The 20,076-nt window shown below is 40.4% G+C and overlaps 1 protein-coding gene across 5 annotated transcripts in view; it reads left to right on the top strand.

Annotated features, from left to right (window-relative positions):
• LOC139536951 (neurexin-2-like) overlaps positions 1-20,076 on the top strand; it is a 322,196-nt gene that overhangs the window by 89,321 nt on the left and 212,799 nt on the right. For 3 of the 5 annotated variants that reach the window (XM_071337711.1, XM_071337714.1, XM_071337710.1), the window contains exons 3-5: positions 8,532-8,552; positions 13,870-13,899; positions 17,568-17,585. In XM_071337711.1, coding sequence (XP_071193812.1) covers positions 8,532-8,552; positions 13,870-13,899; positions 17,568-17,585 — 69 coding nt within the window. The remainder of the gene's footprint in view (positions 1-8,531; positions 8,553-13,869; positions 13,900-17,567; positions 17,586-20,076) is intronic. The other 2 variants (XM_071337712.1, XM_071337713.1) reach the window with 2 other exon arrangements.

Below are 20,076 nucleotides of genomic sequence, written 5' to 3'. Positions count from 1 at the left end.
TTAGAGGCCCACTGGGTGTGTTGTAATGAAAGGCTACTGTATATGTTGTAATTAGAGAGGCCTACTGTGTGTGTTGTAATTAGAGGCCTACTGTGTGTCTTGTAATTTGAGGCATACTTTCTGTGTTGTTATTAGAGAGGCCTACTATATGTGTTGTAAGTAGAGAGGCCTACTGTATGGGTTGTATTGCGAGGGCTACTGTGTGTGTTGTAATTAGAGGCCTACTGTATGTGTTGTAATTAGAGAAGCCTACTGTATGTGTTGTAATTAGAGAGGTCTACTGTGTGTGTTGTAATTAGAGGCCTACTATTTCTGTTGTAATTAGAGGCCTACTGTATGTGTTGTAATTAGAGAGGCCTACTGTGTGTGTTGTAATGAGAGGCCTACTGTGTGTGTTGTGATTAGAGAGGTCTACTGTATGTGTTGTAATTAGAGAGGCCTACTGTATGGGTTGTAATTAGAGAGGTCTACTATTTCTGTTATAATTAGAGGACTACAGTGTGTGTTGTAATGAAAGGCTACTGTATATGTTGTAATTAGAGAGGCCTACTATATGTGTTGTAATTAGAGGCCTACTGTGTGTGTTGTAATTAGAGGCCTACTGTGTGTGTTGTTATTAGAGAGGCCTACTGTATGTGTTGTACATAGAGCGGCCTACTGTATGTGTTGTACATAGAGAGGCCTACGGTATGTGTTTTAATTAGAGAGGTCTACTGTATGTGTTGTAATTAGAGAGGCCTACTGTGTGTGTTGTAATTAGAGGCCTACTGTATGTGTTGTAATTAGAGAGGTCTAATGTAATGTGTTGTAATTGGATAGGCTACGGTATGTGTTGTAATTAGAGAGGCCTACTGTGTGTGTTGTAATAAGAGGCTACTGTATATGTAGTAATTAGTGAGGCCTACTGTGTGTGTTGTAATGGGAGGCTACTGTATGTTTTAATTAGAGAGGCTACTGTATGTGTTGTAATGCGAGGGCTACTGTATGTGTTGTAATTAGAGAGGCCTACTGTGTGTGTTGTAATTAGAGAGGCCTACTGTGTGTGTTGTAATTAGAGAGGCCTACTGTGTGTGTTGTAATTAGAGGCCTACTGTGTGTGTTGTAATTAGAGAGGCCTACTGTATGTGTTGTAATTAGAGAGGCCTACTGTATGTTGTAATTAGAGAGATCTACTATTTCAGATAATTAGACAGGCCCACTGTGTGTGTTGTAATTAGAGAGGCCTACTGTGTGTGTTGTAATTAGAGAGGCCTACTGTATGTGTTGTAATTAGAGAGGCCTACTGTATGTTGTAATTAGAGAGATCTAATATTTCTGTTATAATTAGACAGGCCCACTGTGTGTGTTGTAATTAGAGAGGCCTACTGTGTGTGTTGTAATTAGAGAGGCCTACTGTATGTGTTGTAATTAGAGAGGCCTACTGTATGTTGTAATTAGAGAGATCTACTATTTCAGTTATAATTAGACAGGCCCACTGTGTGTGTTGTAATTAGAGAGGCCTACTGTGTGTGTTGTAATTAGAGAGGCCTACTATTTCTGTTTTAATTAGAGGCCTACTGTGTGTGTTGTAATTAGAGGCATACTGTGTGTGTTGTAATTAGAGGCCTACTGTAAGTGTTGTATTTAGAGAGGCCTACTGTATGTGTTGTAATGAGAGGCCTATTGTGTGTGTTGTAATGCGAAGCCTACTATTTCTGCTGTAATTAGAGAGGTCTACTGTATGTGTTGTAATTAGAGAGGCCTACTGTGTGTGTTGTAATTAGAGGCTTACTGTATGTGTTGTAATTAGAGAGGCTTACTGTATGTGCTGTAATTAGAGAGGCCTACTGTATGTGCTGTAATTAGAGAGGTCTACTGTATGTGTTGTAATTAGAGAGGTCTACTGTATGTGTTGTAATGAGAGGCCTACTGTGTGTGTGTTGAAATTAGAGAGGCCTACTGTGTGTGTGTTGTAATTAGAGAGGCCTACTGTATGTGTTGTAATGGGAGGCTACTGTATATGTTTTAATTAGAGAGGCTACTGTATATGTTTTAATTAGAGAGGCTACTGTATGGGTTGTATTGCGAGGGCTACTGTATGTGTTGTAATTAGAGAAGCCTACTGTATGTGTTGTAATTAGAGAGGTCTACTGTATTTGTTGTAATGCGAGTGCTACTGTATGTGTTGTAATTAGAGGCCTACTGTGTGTGTTGTAATTAGAGAGGTCTACTATTTCTGTTATAATTAGAGAGGCCCACTGTGTGTGTTGTAATGAAAGGCTACTGTATATGTTGTAATTAGAGGCCTACTGTGTGTTGTAATTTGAGGCATACTGTGTGTGTTGTACATAGAGAGGCCTACTGTATGTGTTGTAATTAGAGAAGCCTACTGTATGTGTTGTAATTAGAGAGGCCTACTGTATGTGTTGTAATGAGAGGCCTACTGTGTGTGTTGTAATTAAAGAGGCCTACTGTGTGTGTTGTAATTAGAGAGGCCTACTGTGTGTGTTGTAATTAGAGAGGCCTACTGTGTGTGTTGTAATTAGAGGCCTACTATTTCTGTTGTAATTAGAGAGGCCTACTGTATGTGTTGTAATTAGAGGCCTACTGTGTGTGTTGTAATTAGAGGCCTACTGTGTGTGTTGTAATGAGAGGCTACTGTATATGTAGTAATTAGTGAGGCCTACTGTGTGTGTTGTAATGGGAGGCTACTGTATGTTTTAATTAGAGAGGCTACTGTATGTGTTGTAATGCGAGGGCTACTGTATGTGTTGTAATTAGAGAGGCCTACTGTGTGTGTTGTAATTAGAGAGGCCTACTGTGTGTGTTGTAATTAGAGAGGCCTACTGTGTGTGTTGTAATTAGAGGCCTACTGTGTGTGTTGTAATTAGAGAGGCCTACTGTATGTGTTGTAATTAGAGAGGCCTACTGTATGTTGTAATTAGAGAGATCTACTATTTCTGTTATAATTAGACAGGCCCACTGTGTGTGTTGTAATTAGAGAGGTCTACTGTATGTTGTAATTAGAGAGATCTACTATTTCAGTTATAATTAGACAGGCCTACTGTGTGTGTTGTAATTAGAGAGGCCTACTGTGTGTGTTGTAATTAGAGAGGCCTACTATTTCTGTTGTAATTAGAGAGGCTTACTGTATGTGTTGTAATTAGAGAGGCCTACTGTGTGTGTTGTAATTAGAGAGGCCTACTATTTCTGTTGTAATTAGAGGCCTACTGTGTGTGTTGTAATTAGAGGCATACTGTGTGTGTTGTAATTAGAGGCCTACTGTAAGTGTTGTATTTAGAGAGGCCTACTGTATGTGTTGTAATGAGAGGCCTATTGTGTGTGTTGTAATGCGAAGCCTACTATTTCTGCTGTAATTAGAGAGGTCTACTGTATGTGTTGTAATTAGAGAGGCCTACTGTGTGTGTTGTAATTAGAGGCTTACTGTATGTGTTGTAATTAGAGAGGCTTACTGTATGTGCTGTAATTAGAGAGGCCTACTGTATGTGCTGTAATTAGAGAGGTCTACTGTATGTGTTGTAATTAGAGAGGTCTACTGTATGTGTTGTAATGAGAGGCCTACTGTGTGTGTGTTGAAATTAGAGGCCTACTGTGTGTGTGTTGTAATTAGAGAGGCCTACTGTATGTGTTGTAATGGGAGGCTACTGTATATGTTTTAATTAGAGAGGCTACTGTATGGGTTGTATTGCGAGGGCTACTGTATGTGTTGTAATTAGAGAGGCCTACTGTATGTGTTGTAATTAGAGAGGCCTACTGTATGTGTTGTAATTAGAGAGGCCTACTGTATGTGTTGTAATGAGAGAGGCCTACTGTATGTGTTGTAATGAGAGAGGCCTACTGTATGTGTTGTAATTAGAGAGGCCTACTATAGCTGTTGTAATTAGAGAGGCTGCTGTATGTGTTGTAATTAGAGAGGCTACTGTATGTGTTGTAATGAGAGAGGCCTACTGTATGTGTTGTAATGCGAGGGCTACTGTATGTGTTGTTATTAGAGAGGTCTACTGTATGTGTTGTAATGCGAGGGCTACTGTATGTGTTGTAATTAGAGAGGCCTACTGTATGTGTTGTAATGCGAGGGCTACTGTATGTGTTGTAATTAGAGAGGTCTACCGTGTGTTGTAATTAGAGAGGCCTACTGTATGTGTTGTAATTAGAGAGGCCTACTGTATGTGTTGTAATTAGAGAGGCCTACTGTATGTGTTGTAATTAGAGAGGCCTACTGTATGTGTTGTAATTAGAGAGGCCTACTGTATGTGTTGTAATTAGAGAGGTCTACCGTGTGTTGTAATTAGAGAGGCCTACTGTATGTGTTGTAATGCGAGGGCTACTGTATGTGTTGTAATTAGAGAGGTCTACCGTGTGTTGTAATTAGAGAGGCCTACTGTATGTGTTGTAATGCGAGGGCTACTGTATGTGTTGTATTTAGAGAGGCCTACTATATCTGTTGTAATTAGAGAGGCCAACTGTGTGTGTTGTAATGAGAGGCTACTGTGTGTGTTGTAATTAAAGAGGCCTACTGTGTGTGTTGTAATTAGAGAGGCCTACTGTGTATGTGTTGTAATTAGAGAGGCCTACTGTATGTGTTGTATTTAGAGAGGCCTACTATATCTGTTGTAATTAGAGAGGCCAACTGTGTGTGTTGTAATGAGAGGCTACTGTGTATGTGGGGTAATTACAAAGGCCTACTGTGTATGTGTTTTAATTACAGAGGCCTCATGTGTATGTGTTGTAATTAGAGAGGCTACTGTATGGGTTGTAATTAGAGAAGCCTACTGTATGTGTTGTAATTAGAGGCATACTATTTAGGTTGTAATTAGAGAGGCTACTGTATGTGTTGTATTTAGAGAGGCCTACTATAGCTGTTGTAATTAGAGAGGCTGCTGTATGTGTTGTAATTAGAGAGGCTACTGTATGTGTTGTAATTAGAGAGGCCTACTGTATGTGTTGTAATTAGAGAGGCCTACTGTATGTGTTGTAATTAGAGGCTACTGTATGTGTTGTAATTAGAGAAGCCTACCGTATGTGTTGTAATTAGAGAGGCCTACTGTATGTGTTGTAATTAGAGAGGCCTACTGTATGTGTTGTAATTAGAGAGGCCTACTGTATATGTTGTAATTAGAGAGGTCTACTGTATGTGTTGTAATGAGAGAGGCCTACTGTATGTGTTGTAATTAGAGAGGCCTACTATAGCTGTTGTAATTAGAGAGGCTGCTGTATGTGTTGTAATTAGAGAGGCTACTGTATGTGTTGTAATGAGAGAGGCCTACTGTGTTTGTTGTAATGCGAGGGCTACTGTATGTGTTGTAATTAGAGAGGCCTACTGTATGTGTTGTAATGCGAGGGCTACTCTATGTGTTGTAATTAGAGAGGCCTACTGTATGTGTTGTAATGCGAGGGCTACTGTATGTGTTGTAATTTGAGAGGTCTACCATATGTGTTGTAATTAGAGAGGCCTACTGTATGTGTTGTAATTAGAGAGGCTACTGTATATGTTGTAATGCGAGGGCTACTGTATGTGTTGTAATGAGAGAGGTCTACCGTGTGTTGTAATTAGAGAGGCCTACTGTATGTGTTGTAATGCGAGGGCTACTGTATGTGTTGTAATTAGAGAGGCCTACTGTATGTGTTGTAATGAGAGGCCTACTGTATGTGTTGTATTTAGAGAGGCCTACTATAGCTGTTGTAATTAGAGAGGCTGCTGTATGTGTTGTAATTAGAGAGGCTACTGTATGTGTTGTAATTAGAGAGGCCTACTGTATGTGTTGTAATGAGAGGCCTACTGTGTATGTTGTAATTAGAGAGGCCTACTGTGTGTGTGTTGTAATTAGAGAGGCCTACTGTGTGTGTTGTAATTAGAGAGGCCTACTGTATGGGTTGTATTGCGAGGGCTACTGTATGTGTTGTAAATAGAAAGGTCTAATGTGTGTGTTGTAATTAGAGAGGCTTACTGTATGTGTTGTAATTAGAGGCCTACTGTATGTGCTGTAATTAGAGAGGCCTACTGTATGTGCTGTAATTAGAGAGACCTACTGTGTGTGTTTTAATTAGAGAGGCTACTGTATGGGTTGTAATTAGAGAAGCCTACTGTATGTGTTGTAATTAGAGGCATACTATTTAGGTTGTAATTATAGAGGCCTACTGTATGTGTTGTAATGAGAGGCTACTGTATGTGTTGTAATTAGAGAGGCCTACTGTATGGGTTGTAATTAGAGAGGCTACTGTATGTGTTGTAATTAGAGGCCTACTGTATGTGTTGTAATGAGAGGCCTACTGTATGTGTTGTATTTAGAGAGGCCTACTATAGCTGTTGTAATTAGAGAGGCTGCTGTATGTGTTGTAATTAGAGAGGCTACTGTATGTGTTGTAATTAGAGAGGCCTACTGTATGTGTTGTAATGAGAGGCCTACTGTGTATGTTGTAATTAGAGAGGCCTACTGTGTGTGTGTTGTAATTAGAGAGGCCTACTGTGTGTGTTGTAATTAGAGAGGCCTACTGTATGGGTTGTATTGCGAGGGCTACTGTATGTGTTGTAAATAGAAAGGCCTACTGTGTGTGTTGTAATTAGAGAGGCTTACTGTATGTGTTGTAATTAGAGGCCTACTGTATGTGCTGTAATTAGAGAGGCCTACTGTATGTGCTGTAATTAGAGAGACCTACTGTATGTGCTGTAATTAGAGAGGCCTACTGTATGTGTTGTAATTAGAGAGGCTACTGTATGGGTTGTATTGCGAGGGCTACTGTATGTGTTGTAAATAGAAAGGCCTACTGTGTGTGTTGTAATTAGAGAGGCTTACTGTATGTGTTGTAATTAGAGGCCTACTGTATGTGCTGTAATTAGAGGCCTACTGTATGTGCTGTAATTAGAGAGACCTACTGTATGTGTTGTAATTAGAGAGGCCTACTGTATGTGTTGTAATTAGAGAGGCTACTGTATGTGTAGTAATTAGAGAGGTCTACTGTATGTGTTGTAATTAGAGAGGCCTACTGTATGTGTAGTAATTAGAGAGGTCTACTGTGTGTGTTGTAATTAGAGAGGTCTACTGTATGTGTTGTAATTAGAGAGGCCTACTGTATGTGTTGTAATTAGAGAGGTCTACTGTGTGTGTTGTAATTAGAGAGGTCTACTGTATGTGTTGTAATGAGAGGCCTACTGTATGTGTTGTAATGCGAGGGCTACTGTATGTGTAGTAATTAGAGGCCTACTGTGTGTTTTAATTAGAGAGACCTAATGTATGTGGGGTAATTACAAAGGCCTACTGTGTATGTGTTTTAATTACAGAGGCCTACCGTATTTGTTGTAATTAGAGAGGCCTACTGTGTGTGTTGTAATTAGAGAGGCTACTGTATGTGTAGTAATTAGAGGCTACTGTATGTGTTGTAATTAGAGAGGCTACTGTATGTGTTGTAATTAGAGAGGCTTACTGTATGTGTTGTAATTAGAGGCTGCTGTATGTGTTGTAATTAGAGAGGCTACTGTATGTGTTGTACATAGATAGGCCTACTGTGTGTGTTGTAATTAGAGAGGCCTACTGTGTGTGTTGTAATTAGAGAGGCTTACTGTATGTGTTGTAATTAGAGAGGCCTACTGTATGTGCTGTAATTAGAGAGGCTTACTGTATGTGTTGTAATTAGAGAGGTCTACTGTATGTAATTAGAGGCCTACTATTTATGTTGTAATTATAGATTCCTACTGTATGTGTTGTAATGAGAGGCCTACTGTATATGTTGTAATTAGAGAGGCCTATTGTATATGTTTTAATTAGAGAGACCTACTGTATGTGTTGTAATTAGAGAGGCTACTGTATGTGTTGAAATGACAGGCCTACTGTGTGTGTTGCAATTAGAGGCCTACTGTGTGTGTTGTTTTTAGAGAGACTACTGCATGTGTTGTAATTAGAGAGGCCAACTGTGTGTGTTGTAATTAGAGAGGCTACTGTATGTGTTGTAGTTAGAGAGACTACTGCATGTGTTGTAATTAAATATGTCTACTGTGTATGTTTTGTAATTAGAGAGGCCGACTGTATGTGTTGTAATGAGAGGCTACTGTATATGTTGTAAATAGAGGTCTACTGTATGTGTTGTAATGAGAGGCCTACTGTATGTGTTGTAATGAGAGGCCTACTGTGTATGTGTTGTAAATAAATATGTCTACTGTGTATGTTTTGTAATTAGAGAGGACTATTGTGTATGTTTTGTAATTAGAGAGGTCTACTGTATGTGTTGTAATGAGAGGCCTACTGTATGTGTTGTAATTAGAGAGGTCTACCATATGTGTTGTAATTAGAGAGGCTACTGTATGTGTTGTAATTAGAGAGTTTACTGTGTGTGTTTTAATTAGAGAGGCTACTGAATAAGTTTTAATTAGAGAGGCTACTGAATAAGTTTTAATTAGAGAGGCTACTGAATAAGTTGTAATTAGGCCCAGGAGATTAGCATTAACTGTTTGGTGCTGATCTTTCTTCATTTCTAGATGTTCAATATTCTTCAGTCACCAATACTAATGATTCTCTGTCTTCTCTACTTCCATACAGCTATCCGGAAAGCAGAGGAAGGTATGACCCATTTTAGTTTTTTGCTTGTTTTTTTTGCTTTACAATAAAACTGAATTTAGTCTATGGAGTGAACAAACTACAGTGCTTATTTTGGGTGGTTTGGACTGCTGTTCTGATTCCTAAATTGAACAGACGTGTACATATTGTCCTCGTAGATGAATACTCCATTTACAAAGGTGTACCTTTTGTGTAGGAATGAAGGTGGCGGGAAGGTTGCACATAACTGGGGGGGAAATGAATGTGGCCAGTAATCAGCTCCGACTTTGCCCTGACTGACTTTGATGTCCATTAACGAGTGAAGAGCAAACAGTTATCTTTAACACAACAGTTAATTATATGAAATTGAGTCTGCGTTGCTTTGTTGACACTGTGATTTCCTCTGTGAGACTCACACAGACACAGAGTAGGGATGCCATCTCAGTGATCAATGCGGCGCTCTGTGCTAACTCTAGCTACCATCTACAATAACCCAGCTATTAAGATGGTTGATTACCAAGCCATTGACATCAGGGCAGTATATCACACTGTCAAAAGATTGGCACTGTGATTACGCACTAATGGAATTGTTTGCTCGAAGAATGAAATATTTCCCAGAGCATTACTTGTCCCTGTCTGAAGGAAAACACCCATTTGTCTCTCATAATGTAATCACTCACACTCCGTTTAACCACATCACAATAAAACAAATAGAATCGCTCTTCAATAAAGCACGCAGTGTAAATGAAGATTGAACGTGGATGTGGGGAAGCCCAGTGAGTTAAGCCGGCTGGGTGGTGCAGCAGTGAGAGACATCCATCAGGCCTGTTAGGAGGAGCTCTGGTGGTGGTACCAGAGAAGTCAACAGGCTCAGGGGTCCAGCTATGGGTGTGCTGGGGTTCTGCATGTTATAAATCACTGCTGCTGCTCACCGGAACAGCCTACCAACACCTGCTATTTAACATTGCTGCTCTGTACACTTGTATAGTGTAAGTGACTGCACAGTAGGAAGGAAGGCTTTCTTTTCAGTAACATTTTTACAGCATATCCACATATTTTGCACTGAGTATTGACAGTCGGCACTGTGCACTACCGTACAGTAGCTGAGAACGTTTAATGCGCTTGAATACAAATGTTCTCATTCAGCGGTATTCTATTCCAAACCGTTGTCCTGACTAAATCGTACAGATCATTCGTTGTGTGCTGTGTGTTCTTGTGGAACACTGTACTGTCAGTATCTAATAGAGCGGGACTGGTTGTTGACTCGTAAGCAGGGGCCGGTTGTAATGTGGAGGGTTAGATCCAGGCCCCACATGGGATGATGATGATGATGATGAGTGGAAGGCTTCAGTTCAGAAGGGTCTGCTTTCAACCCCTGCCTTTAATCACTCTTAGCATCCTTGCTCATCACAAGGGGAGTTATGGCCACGCTCACAGCAAAAGGCGAGCGTTATTAAATGACATGCTGCAAAGAGAGAGCATTAGAGTCTTTATTGGATTAAAGCTTTGACATGGAGCCTGCGTGTACCGTCCCCGATGCACAATGCATGAAAACAAAAGAGGACACTTGACTAGTTAGTTCTCTTTATTCTTTGTCCCAGGAGCAATGCAATGTGACATCTAGCAGCACCGATTTGTAGTCGCTATATCAATGGACCTAGATGGCTGCCGGTACAAAATATGAACAAAAACCCACTTAAAACTAGTAACCTCAGTGCTATATTTTTAGCTGCTCTGAGGGCTCAGGTACAGACAGCGTGTCTCAAAAAGAGAACTCCTAAGCAACTGGAGGTTAGTGATGAAGACATCTGGACCATAAGTCGTTGGAACTTCAGTGTCTCCAGGAGTCTGTCTGTCTGGTCTGTCTGGTCTGTCTGTCTGGTCTGTCTGGTCTGTCTGGTCTGTCTTGTCTGTCTGTCTGTCTGTCACTGAGCCTAGGTTACCTGGATGGAGGGGGGACCAAGGTGGGGCATGCTTTTCAGGCCAGGAGACGTGGAGTTCAGGATTCTCTGATGTGTTGTGCGCAAAACTGGGTCTGTGAGAGAGAGAGAGATAAGAGAAGATTCCCAACACCTGCATCCACGCATGAGTGTAGAACACCAGCAGATAATCCTTCACATACAGTAGTACACACAAACAAAAGATACACCTCTGCTTCCTCTGTGTATTAAGTGTGTGTGTGTTAATGTGTTGCACTATAGAACTATGCAAACTACCATCTACAAACGACAAGATTCTAGCTTCAAATAACAGAGAATTACTTCAATTACATGGTTGGTCCCCCCCCCCCCTTATTTTGTTCCTTGTTACTTGGTTACGGTGTGATACGGTAGTGTGAATAGTTGATATTGTAATGGTGCGAATGACCCACCTTTGGTGACCCTGACCCTGTGAGAATACAGAGGGAGCATGTGGAACCTCAGCACACATCTTCAAACGAGAGGACAGGGCACAGCTGCTACTGCTGCTGCTGATGGCCAGGGAGCTCTAAGCACCACTGACCTTGGCTTAATCCTCTCATAAGAATACTCTCCTTCAAAGCACTGCAACTTCATGGAAAAACAAACTCAGCAAAAGCTAAATCCTAACCCTTTAAGCATTTTTTATTTTTCTTCCGAATATTCTCATGCAGTAAATGTAAAGGCTTAAGAGGTCATTTCACAGATGGTAATTTTATAGTCCACTCGTGTACTTCTGAAAATGATGTTGTTGACAATATGTGATTTTAGTGCTATTGTGTTTTGGGGCAAAGCTGAGGTGTACAAATGAATGTTGATCTTCGATGTTGTTAATCATTGATGAAATGAAGCGTTCTGCATTGGCACTGTTCAAAAAAGAATATGGGTAAGAAATGAACAAACAAGACAACAGCAACGTGTTTCACAGATCATTTTTCACGTGTAAAGTTTCTCTGTGCAACATTTTCACCTGCAAACAGCCCTGGATATAGTAGTAATGGAGGAAAAGTTGAGAGGAATTGAAAATGATTGAAGGCTCGTTGAAAAAAAAGCTACTTGTTGCATTATTCCTGAAAACCCACGAGAAAATCTACTTAACTGCAGAGAACACCTTTTAAGTATGTTTTGTGACATTAATAGCTTGTTTGCCATAGTTTTGATTTTTCATTTTATGGAGCATAGCCAGCGGTAAAACAGATTAGCAATTAGCGGTCATTTTATTGTTTCACAGATTTACTGTAAAAGTATTCATGGACAGGCATTAGTCTTCTATTGCATTGTGACGAGGGAAGGTTGAAAGCAATAAAAATGGGCTTTCATAAATATTTCCCCACAATTTCAGAACCACTAACAACCAGTTGATGTTGTTTTCATAAGATCAATTGTAATTACAACAATGTCTGAAATTTAGGTGAAATAATTTACCTTGACAAAGAAACAGACACCATCCCAAGGAAAACGGGGAGGAATGGAGAAAAGGGGAGCATGATCAACGTCATACTTGGGGGGGGGACGACACGAGAGCCTGTTGCTATGCCAACACAAATTGGGCAGCCCTGTATTTCAATGCACAAGACACATCCACCACGGTGAGGCTTGGCACTTCAAAAGGAAAAAAATATATCTGGCGATGTTTATCTCATTAAAAAAACAAAATATATCAGCGATGACAAACCTCTTGTGTCTTTGATGCTGTCTGGCTCTGCTCAGCTCTCTGGTATAAGTGCCGTCCTCCAGCCTAAGGGTATTGTGTTGACCTCATTTCTTCGTACCCCGCGAAAGGTCAATGAATGCGTATGTATATAATGGTACATGTGTACAGCTTATTCAGTGTTACCTGGTGCGTGGTCTTAAAGCTCTCTGGCGGTTTCTGATTAGATGATCGATAACCTCTCATTCCTCAGTGAAATTGGCCAATTTCCTCCAACAGTTCTCACAAAGAGAACCGTTCTCTTTTGAAAAGTGCGGTTGTCTCTGTCAAACACATGTTTATTTACTAAGTGTTGGAGTGATTTAATGTCTGTCCATTACCGGTGGAAATGTCCTTCACATATAAAGGTTGTGTTTTATTTAATCCAATTGGGTTCACAGTTTTTCTTTTATCTAAATGTTTTAGAAATGCAATTTGTTTTGATAAATCTGTACAGGAAATGACAATGCATGCATGAGCTTTGTTGAGCTGAAAAAAAAAGATATATTATAAATCGCAAAAACTGCCAAAATGCCAGGGAGAGAAACATCGCTGAGGTACCATTTTGATCTCTAAAAGTGTTAAAATGTCATAAATTATATATTCTTTGTAAGAAAAATAAATCTCCAATGAAAGAAGCATTGTGCAACACCATGAAGGTGTTGAGACTGAGCTCAACGAAAAGGATAACTGTCAGAGAATGAATGCAAGCAATCCCTTAAAATATTCTACCGGGTCATTTTTCGAGTTGTTTTAATTAACAATTCACTCAATTTCCTGCTGTGGGTCATGCAGATGATGGTGTAATTGTGTGATACAAAATGTTATCTTTGGTCAATTAAAGCCTTGTTCAAATCAGCCACATTTCTTGTCTAACACAATACAGGTCCATTTTAATTACTAAATGCCCACATTCATGCGGCAAGCCACAAGGCCCTTGGCTTATTTGTTTACAATTGATTTTGTGATGTCCACAGAATCGGAGTGTTCCAGTTTACTGAGCTCCTGTTAATTGAGTTACATTGTATTTTATGAATGTGTTTTGCATATGATGTATTCTTCCCTTGCCAACAACTGCAGCACTATGACTGCAGTAAAGCTGTCACATTATGCCTCTCACACCCTGGGTTATTGATTGTTATGGCCCTCCCTTGCCCTGGGCCTGCTTATGTTGTAACGCTGAATCTAGTTAAGGATACAGTCCTCACGTGCTTTATCCTATTGAAGGGACTGGTTTGTGTCCCTGTTGCATGCAGTGTTCGAGGTATATATTTGCGGTATTCATTTTGATCTGTATGCAGTTTACACTGGAGAACGTTGGGGAACTTCATATGAACGAGATGTGAATTTGGAAAAGTGACCAAACCCCTATTCTAATCTGAGAAAGCTGTCTGCGTAAGAGTGTGTGTTCCATTAGGAAAAAAAACATCTGTGTGAGCAACTACCTTCGAGGGTTGCACCAATTGAGATGGTTTTTTTCTTATCCCGCTCTCCCCCCTCAAACAGTGTTTGTCTTTTATTTCTTTAATTCCCTCCTCCGTTTTAGTTTGATTTGAACTCTGACATCCGTACCTATCCCAGGATGTCTGTCACAAACTGCAGTCCAACGTTGTGACAATGCTTTTGTTTCTTCCCGGGCGTTTTTATGACCTTCCTGTTTTTCCCTATTCCTTTTTCTGTTCTTTCCCTCAAGGTCTGGCGCACATGAAGTCAAACCGCCAAGGTATGGGGTCTGTTGGTTTTCTTTTCTCCCTCAACCACCTGCTCAAGCCATCTCCCTGCCCTCTAATCATGTTTACTTCACTGTACTGCACTGACATTTCACTTCCTCTTCCCTATTCTATTTACTTGTACGTTCATTTCTGCTTCCTGTCATGTTGTACTATCTGTGCCCACATCACTCCAACCTTGTCCGTCAAACCTTGTCCTGACCTCTGGCCAGCAACTGGAACATCACCTTTGACCTCTTCAGCCTTTCACAAAGGTAACGCTTTTATGCCCACAGTGTTTCATCGGTTTGGTTTTCATGGGACCCTCTCCAAGAGAGAAACTGGTGTTTCGTTGTCAATAGCACAATGCCTCGTGCTTCAGATGTGTGATTACAGTTTTGAGGACACTGGCTGCTTGCTAGTCAATCTGTCTGAGAAATGCATTGGGAGACTGAAATCAGTGATTACAACAGAGTGCATATTGCTTCTTCTGTACACATACACTCCGGTTCTCTTCCGTTACAATACAATTAAATCAAGATGAAATAGGATAATATGTACAATGTTCAATATTCACACAATTACCCCAATAATGTAAAAGTTCATGCTTATTAGTTTGTTTGTTTATCAAAAAGGTTTGGTGGTTTCGAAAAGGTAGTTAGTTAAATTCTTTTTTTTGAGCAGCTGCATTTTCCAGGCAAAATGATGCATGGCTGTGCTGCATACATGCATCTAATCTGCATGGCCTTAGGACGCAGATATACTTAGAGCTCAGACATGCCTGTCCAAAGGCCAGCCAGATATAAAGGAAACAGATCAATTTGAGTTTTTACAGTACAAATAAACACGATGGCTGCTTTCAGACCCTTACATGAATTATACACTACTGTAGTTATTTTCAAGGTTTCCTGGTAACAGGAGGAGGTTTTTACCAAGAGTACTTTAATAGCATAACAAGAAGGCCATCTATAGGAACTACTGGTTAGCACAAAGCATTGAGAGAAAATCAGCCATACAGTCGCAGCTAGCCAGACTGACAAGCAGAAGGGCGACAGGCAAGCGAGCTGAGACACCATATTGGACCACCAGAAAGTTAATTAAATCAACGTTCATGAACATATTGTAGCCAAATTGAGAAACTTTGAATTATTCATGGACAAGTTGAATGCAGGATTTGTTTGCGTTCTCTGGATGATGTAGCTAATACAAACTGACATACAACAGTTCATATGTAGACAATACTCTTCAAATAAGCTTTATCAATTACATCTTTAGGTTTACTTCTTTTAAAAGAAACAAACAGAAAACAAGAAAATATGAACTGCTAAACATTGAGTCTTAAGCGAGATTCTGCTTGATTAAGAGGTGTGCTATCAACTGTCCATATGGGCTTTGATATTAATGTCAGACATAAACAGTTACTTTAATAAAGCTGTTACCTGTACATGATAATTTACTGTTTGGCTTCAGACAGGAATAAATGTAGCTTTGCTGATCAAAGTATTCATCCAGACGCCATGGCAACGGGTTGTTTTTTCAGTCAAAGAATTGACAATTACAGCTCAGTGTGAGAGACTAAAGCACTGTGCTCTGGCCGTCACTGGCTCTAACAGTCTCGCAATACGCTACTTCCTTTCTCTGTTGTTAGCTAGCCAACACAGGCATTCATTTCAGGGCCAAACACCTTCACAAACTAAGCGACATAATGACATGGTTTCCTCCTGTTGACTGCCAATTACTGAGCTGAAATAGTTTGAATGGAGTGGAAACCATCACACCTATTACTGATACTTACTATCAAACCTTTTGTGTACTAGCAACATAGAAAGTGGTTCAAATCATGAACGAAGCAGCTTTTATGGACATTTGCATTTCATGTAGATGTAGATATCCATACATGTTTCTGTACTCTTGACTGTGTATTGTATCAATTCCTCTGGGTGTCTACCGTATGATTCGCATCACACAGTGTGCACAATATGACCTAAAATGATTTTTTTTTTATTTTTTTTTAACGAGGCATGGGTAAAGGACAGCTGATAACTGGTGTGTGTACTTAGTTGAAACAACCCAGCTTCACATGCTGTGGCTGTCCGTTCACATTTGTGTACACTTTTGACCAGGGGTGAAAGTAAGGCGATACGTTCCGGTAAGGCGTACTGGCAAAATAAATAGTGGGGGTAACGCCGTACCCGTCAAAACGTTAGCCTATCACAATTAATAGGCTACAACATGCCGCAAAAACTAGAGGCAATTTCACCATTATTCAACATTACTGCATGTCAGTGGCATTAAAAACGTGAAAGTCGACTGGGAACCAGTTGGTATACGCTCCAAATGGTGTGGTTTGTGGAGAACACTTACATTTTGTCAAAGCGGAGATGAGTGACAGAGACCGAGGCGCGCGTGGACAACAGTGGGCGCGTCATTTCAGGCTACAAGTGGAGCCCCAATGACAATCACAGAATGGCATTACAATACATGTAGGTGTTTTGGAACTGATGTCTCTTTCCATTCATCAAATTGAGGGTGCGCAGTGTTGGGGTTTGGTTGCTGAAATGATTTAATGAGTGAACGAATGTAGCCACAAGGAGCACTTTTGTTAAGTGATTTTTTGACAATCAGATAAACGTCACGACTGGTTGTGTTTATAGCACATTGTAAAAGGCATAGGCGTGTCTAAGGGAAGCTAAGCTTTCCCTAAAGTAAATTGAATTAAATCGCCAAAATGTATATAGCCTAATTAGCTTACTCCTGTCTATAGAGTCTATAGACTACAGTACACCAGAAACCTTGATTTGGCCACAAGATCACTAACTTCTTTTAAAAAATGTTTTTAATTGTTTTACATCGCATAGCCTGCAGTCGGAAGAGCCTGCAATTCTGGCAGCAAGCGCAGCAAATACCAAATAGGTGATTGTTGAGTTGCGACTGTCAATGAAAAGCAGAGAGACCCAGCCAGGTATATCGCAATATTTTAAAATACAAATTGCAGAAAAACTGCTTGGAAAGCAAATGGCTATTGCTGTAAAGAGATGATAATGAAAATACTTGAATCAGTCTTTAAGTTATCAAAATTCTTAGGTTACTGTTCGCTCAATAAAGCTATCTTATTGGCACCAGCGGAGAACATTGTGCATATTCACTGGGTCACTGCCACTTTTGTTTGTTTTTGGACAATAATTTCCTCATCCAGGTTAGACGGACGTCATATTGTGTTTGTGTCTCCACTTTTCGTAGGCCGATTATATGGATCAGACAACATCGTTTGTATTGATCTGTTTGTCAGTGTCAGCAGAGTATGCTACCCTGTCATTTTTGTAGTATTAACACAATTGTGTAGGCGCGCTTGGGTGTCCCATACCGGTAAGAAATGAAATATACTTTCACCCCTGCTTTTGACCTACCATTACTTTGGGATCCTGGCACAATGACTCGTCTGCTAACCGTGAGGTCATTTTGCTAATAGTGAAAGAGCAGTGTGGGTTTTCTGCTACTGGTGCACAAACAGGATGTAGTCATTGTACTAAAATCCTATTTAACCTTGTTTGTTTCCATTTAGCCATGGTTTCTTGAGACTGCATAGAGTATATAGAAAGTATTCAAAATGGCTGTTTTGAGTGGATGGAGTAGGCGTTGAAGGATAACCACATTTGACAGTTTTTTTCTTCTCTCTATGCAGCCGAATCATTGCAATCTGGTAAGATAGCATGCCTTTTATTTGACAGTTAATAGCAGTGACATTTTTTAATTATGTTGAATGTATTCTGACAATGCCTGCCCCATTTCTGCAGTGAGAATTGCATAAACATTTGGGTAATTATGAAAACATGGCATACTCTGACTGTCTTACAATGGATCTGCACTTTAAATCCTTGTCATACAAGGGCATGTTTGCTTATTTACGAGCCCAGTAGAACATTTCAGTGAGTCTGAACCTCCCTCTCAGTGAAGGCTACACCGTGAACACCTTGAAAAGAGACAGACCTTTTCTGAAATATCTACTTTTTAAGCATTGTCTCTTCCATCAGACCATAGCAAATGGTTGGTAGTGGAGTTTGTACTATTTGTTTTGCAAGACAGAGATGTACCTCTAAATATGTCTAAGTTTGCCAGACCATTTCTTGTGAGTGGGTGCAATAGTACAGAAAGGCATTGACACAATTGTATGTGTCTGATAATGAGAGGACAGGACAGGAAATGAGGCGTGGGTAGCAAAAATCACAGAAACATTGCTAGAGGCAATAGGCTATGCTTTCTTTTTTTTATCATCTGTTTTTTATTACATCAACAACTACCATGACCTGCACTAGTCATTACACGCAAGGCGTTTCCTGATGCCATGGCTTTTCACTTGACATGGCTTTCATCTGTGAGTTGTGCTGCTGCTGGATACCAAATGAGGTGTAGGAGAGTTGGGAGAGATGGGAGAGTTTCCAACCTCAACTCAAATTAGCAACGGTCATCAAAATTGTTTAAAAGGTTCTAAAAACAATTCTAATAAATGCAATAGTTGGACAATGGATGAAGATATTCCAAACGTGTTCTTTTATTTGAATAGGTCAGATATTGACTGAATAATAGCACATAACAGAGTTCAGGCATTTTGATTTGAAAATAGGTATTCAATTTGTCAAATTTCACTCATACAATATATACATTTTATATGAATTATATTGGACTAATTTGCATAAACACATCCGGGTGTATTTGCATATGTGACATTAACATAACAGGGCTGAAACCACACAACTTGCTCTGTCTAGGGGGCCTACCCGCCCTCACCTGCGCTGTCTAGACTGCCTCATTAATTACTGTTGTTGTCACGTTCTGTTGCATAATTCAACAAGTGTGTCAATAGCAGGATACCCTCGGATTAAAAATCAACAAGTTTAGCTCCAGATTACACCTGTCTATACATACTTTACATTGTTTGCCTGATAAAACATAATACCACTAAAATCCGAGTGTTCATTTTGGGAAGTTGCTTTCATTTCAGCGCATCTAATTCGTAAACCTCTTAACTGTATTAAATTAATACTTTTCCAATTCCACAAAAAATTTACACCCCATCAAAATAAAGTTATTTTTCGTCTCTTTCTTGTGGTGTAAGTGTCGAGACGATGCGTTAAATCTCTGATGAAGATTTAGCATTCTTGGACATGCAATGGAAAGACAACATATTCCATTGAGTCCATTTGTGTTTGACTGGTCATTGCAAACATTTCCGCGGTCGTAACAGGAAAAAAACGACAGGCACAAGCAAGAGAATGGAAAAAGTTGCAGGATTAAAATTAAAGCAAGATTTTAAAATGGATTAAATTGAATACAAAATAATCTCACCTATCTACACACAATACCCCATAATGACAGAGTGAACGTAATATCCAACCATTTCAACAGTTTTACTGAGTTACAGTTCATATAAGGAAATCAGTCAATTAAAAAAAAATCATTAGGCTCTAATCTATGGATTTCACATGACTGGGCAGGGCCGCATCCATGGGTGGGCCTGGGAGGGCTGTCCGGGTGGCTGGTCTCAGACAATCCCGTCGGTGAAGATGTGGAGGTCCTGGTCTGGCGTGGTTACACCTGGTCTGTGGTAGTGAGGCCGGTTGGACGTACTGCCAAATTCCCCAAAACGACATTGGAGGTTGCGTATGGTAGAGAAATTAACATTCAGTTATCGGGCAACAGCTCTGGCGGACATTCCTGCAGTAAGCATGCCAATTGCACACTCCCTCAACTTGAGACATCTGTGGCACTGTGTTGTTTGACAAAGCTGCACATTTTAGTGGCCTTTTGCCCCCCCTTGTGCTGGGGACAATAAGCTGTTTAATCAGCTTCTTGATATGCCACACCTGTCAGGTGGATGGATTATCTTGGCAAAGGAGAAATGCTCACTGACAGGGATGTCAACAAATGGACTCGGGAGAGGCAAAGTTCAAGAACCATGCGTCCTTCGAATCACGACCCCGCCAAGCCGCACTGCTTCTTGACACACTGCTCGCTTAACCCGGAAGACAGCCACACCAATGTGTCAGAGGAAACACCATACAACTGGCGACCTTATCAGCATGCATGTGCCCGGCCCGCCACAGGAGTCGCTAGAACGCGATGGGACGAGGACATCCCGGCCAGCCAAACCCTCCCCTAGCCCAGATGGTGCTGGGCCAATTGTGCGCCGCTTC

The sequence above is a fragment of the Salvelinus alpinus genome, chromosome 13 (genome assembly GCF_045679555.1).
Source record: "Salvelinus alpinus chromosome 13, SLU_Salpinus.1, whole genome shotgun sequence".
Classification (NCBI taxonomy): Eukaryota; Metazoa; Chordata; class Actinopteri; order Salmoniformes; family Salmonidae; genus Salvelinus; species Salvelinus alpinus.
Note: the sequence above shows the minus strand (reverse complement) of the source record. Positions and strands in the feature narration are given on the sequence as shown.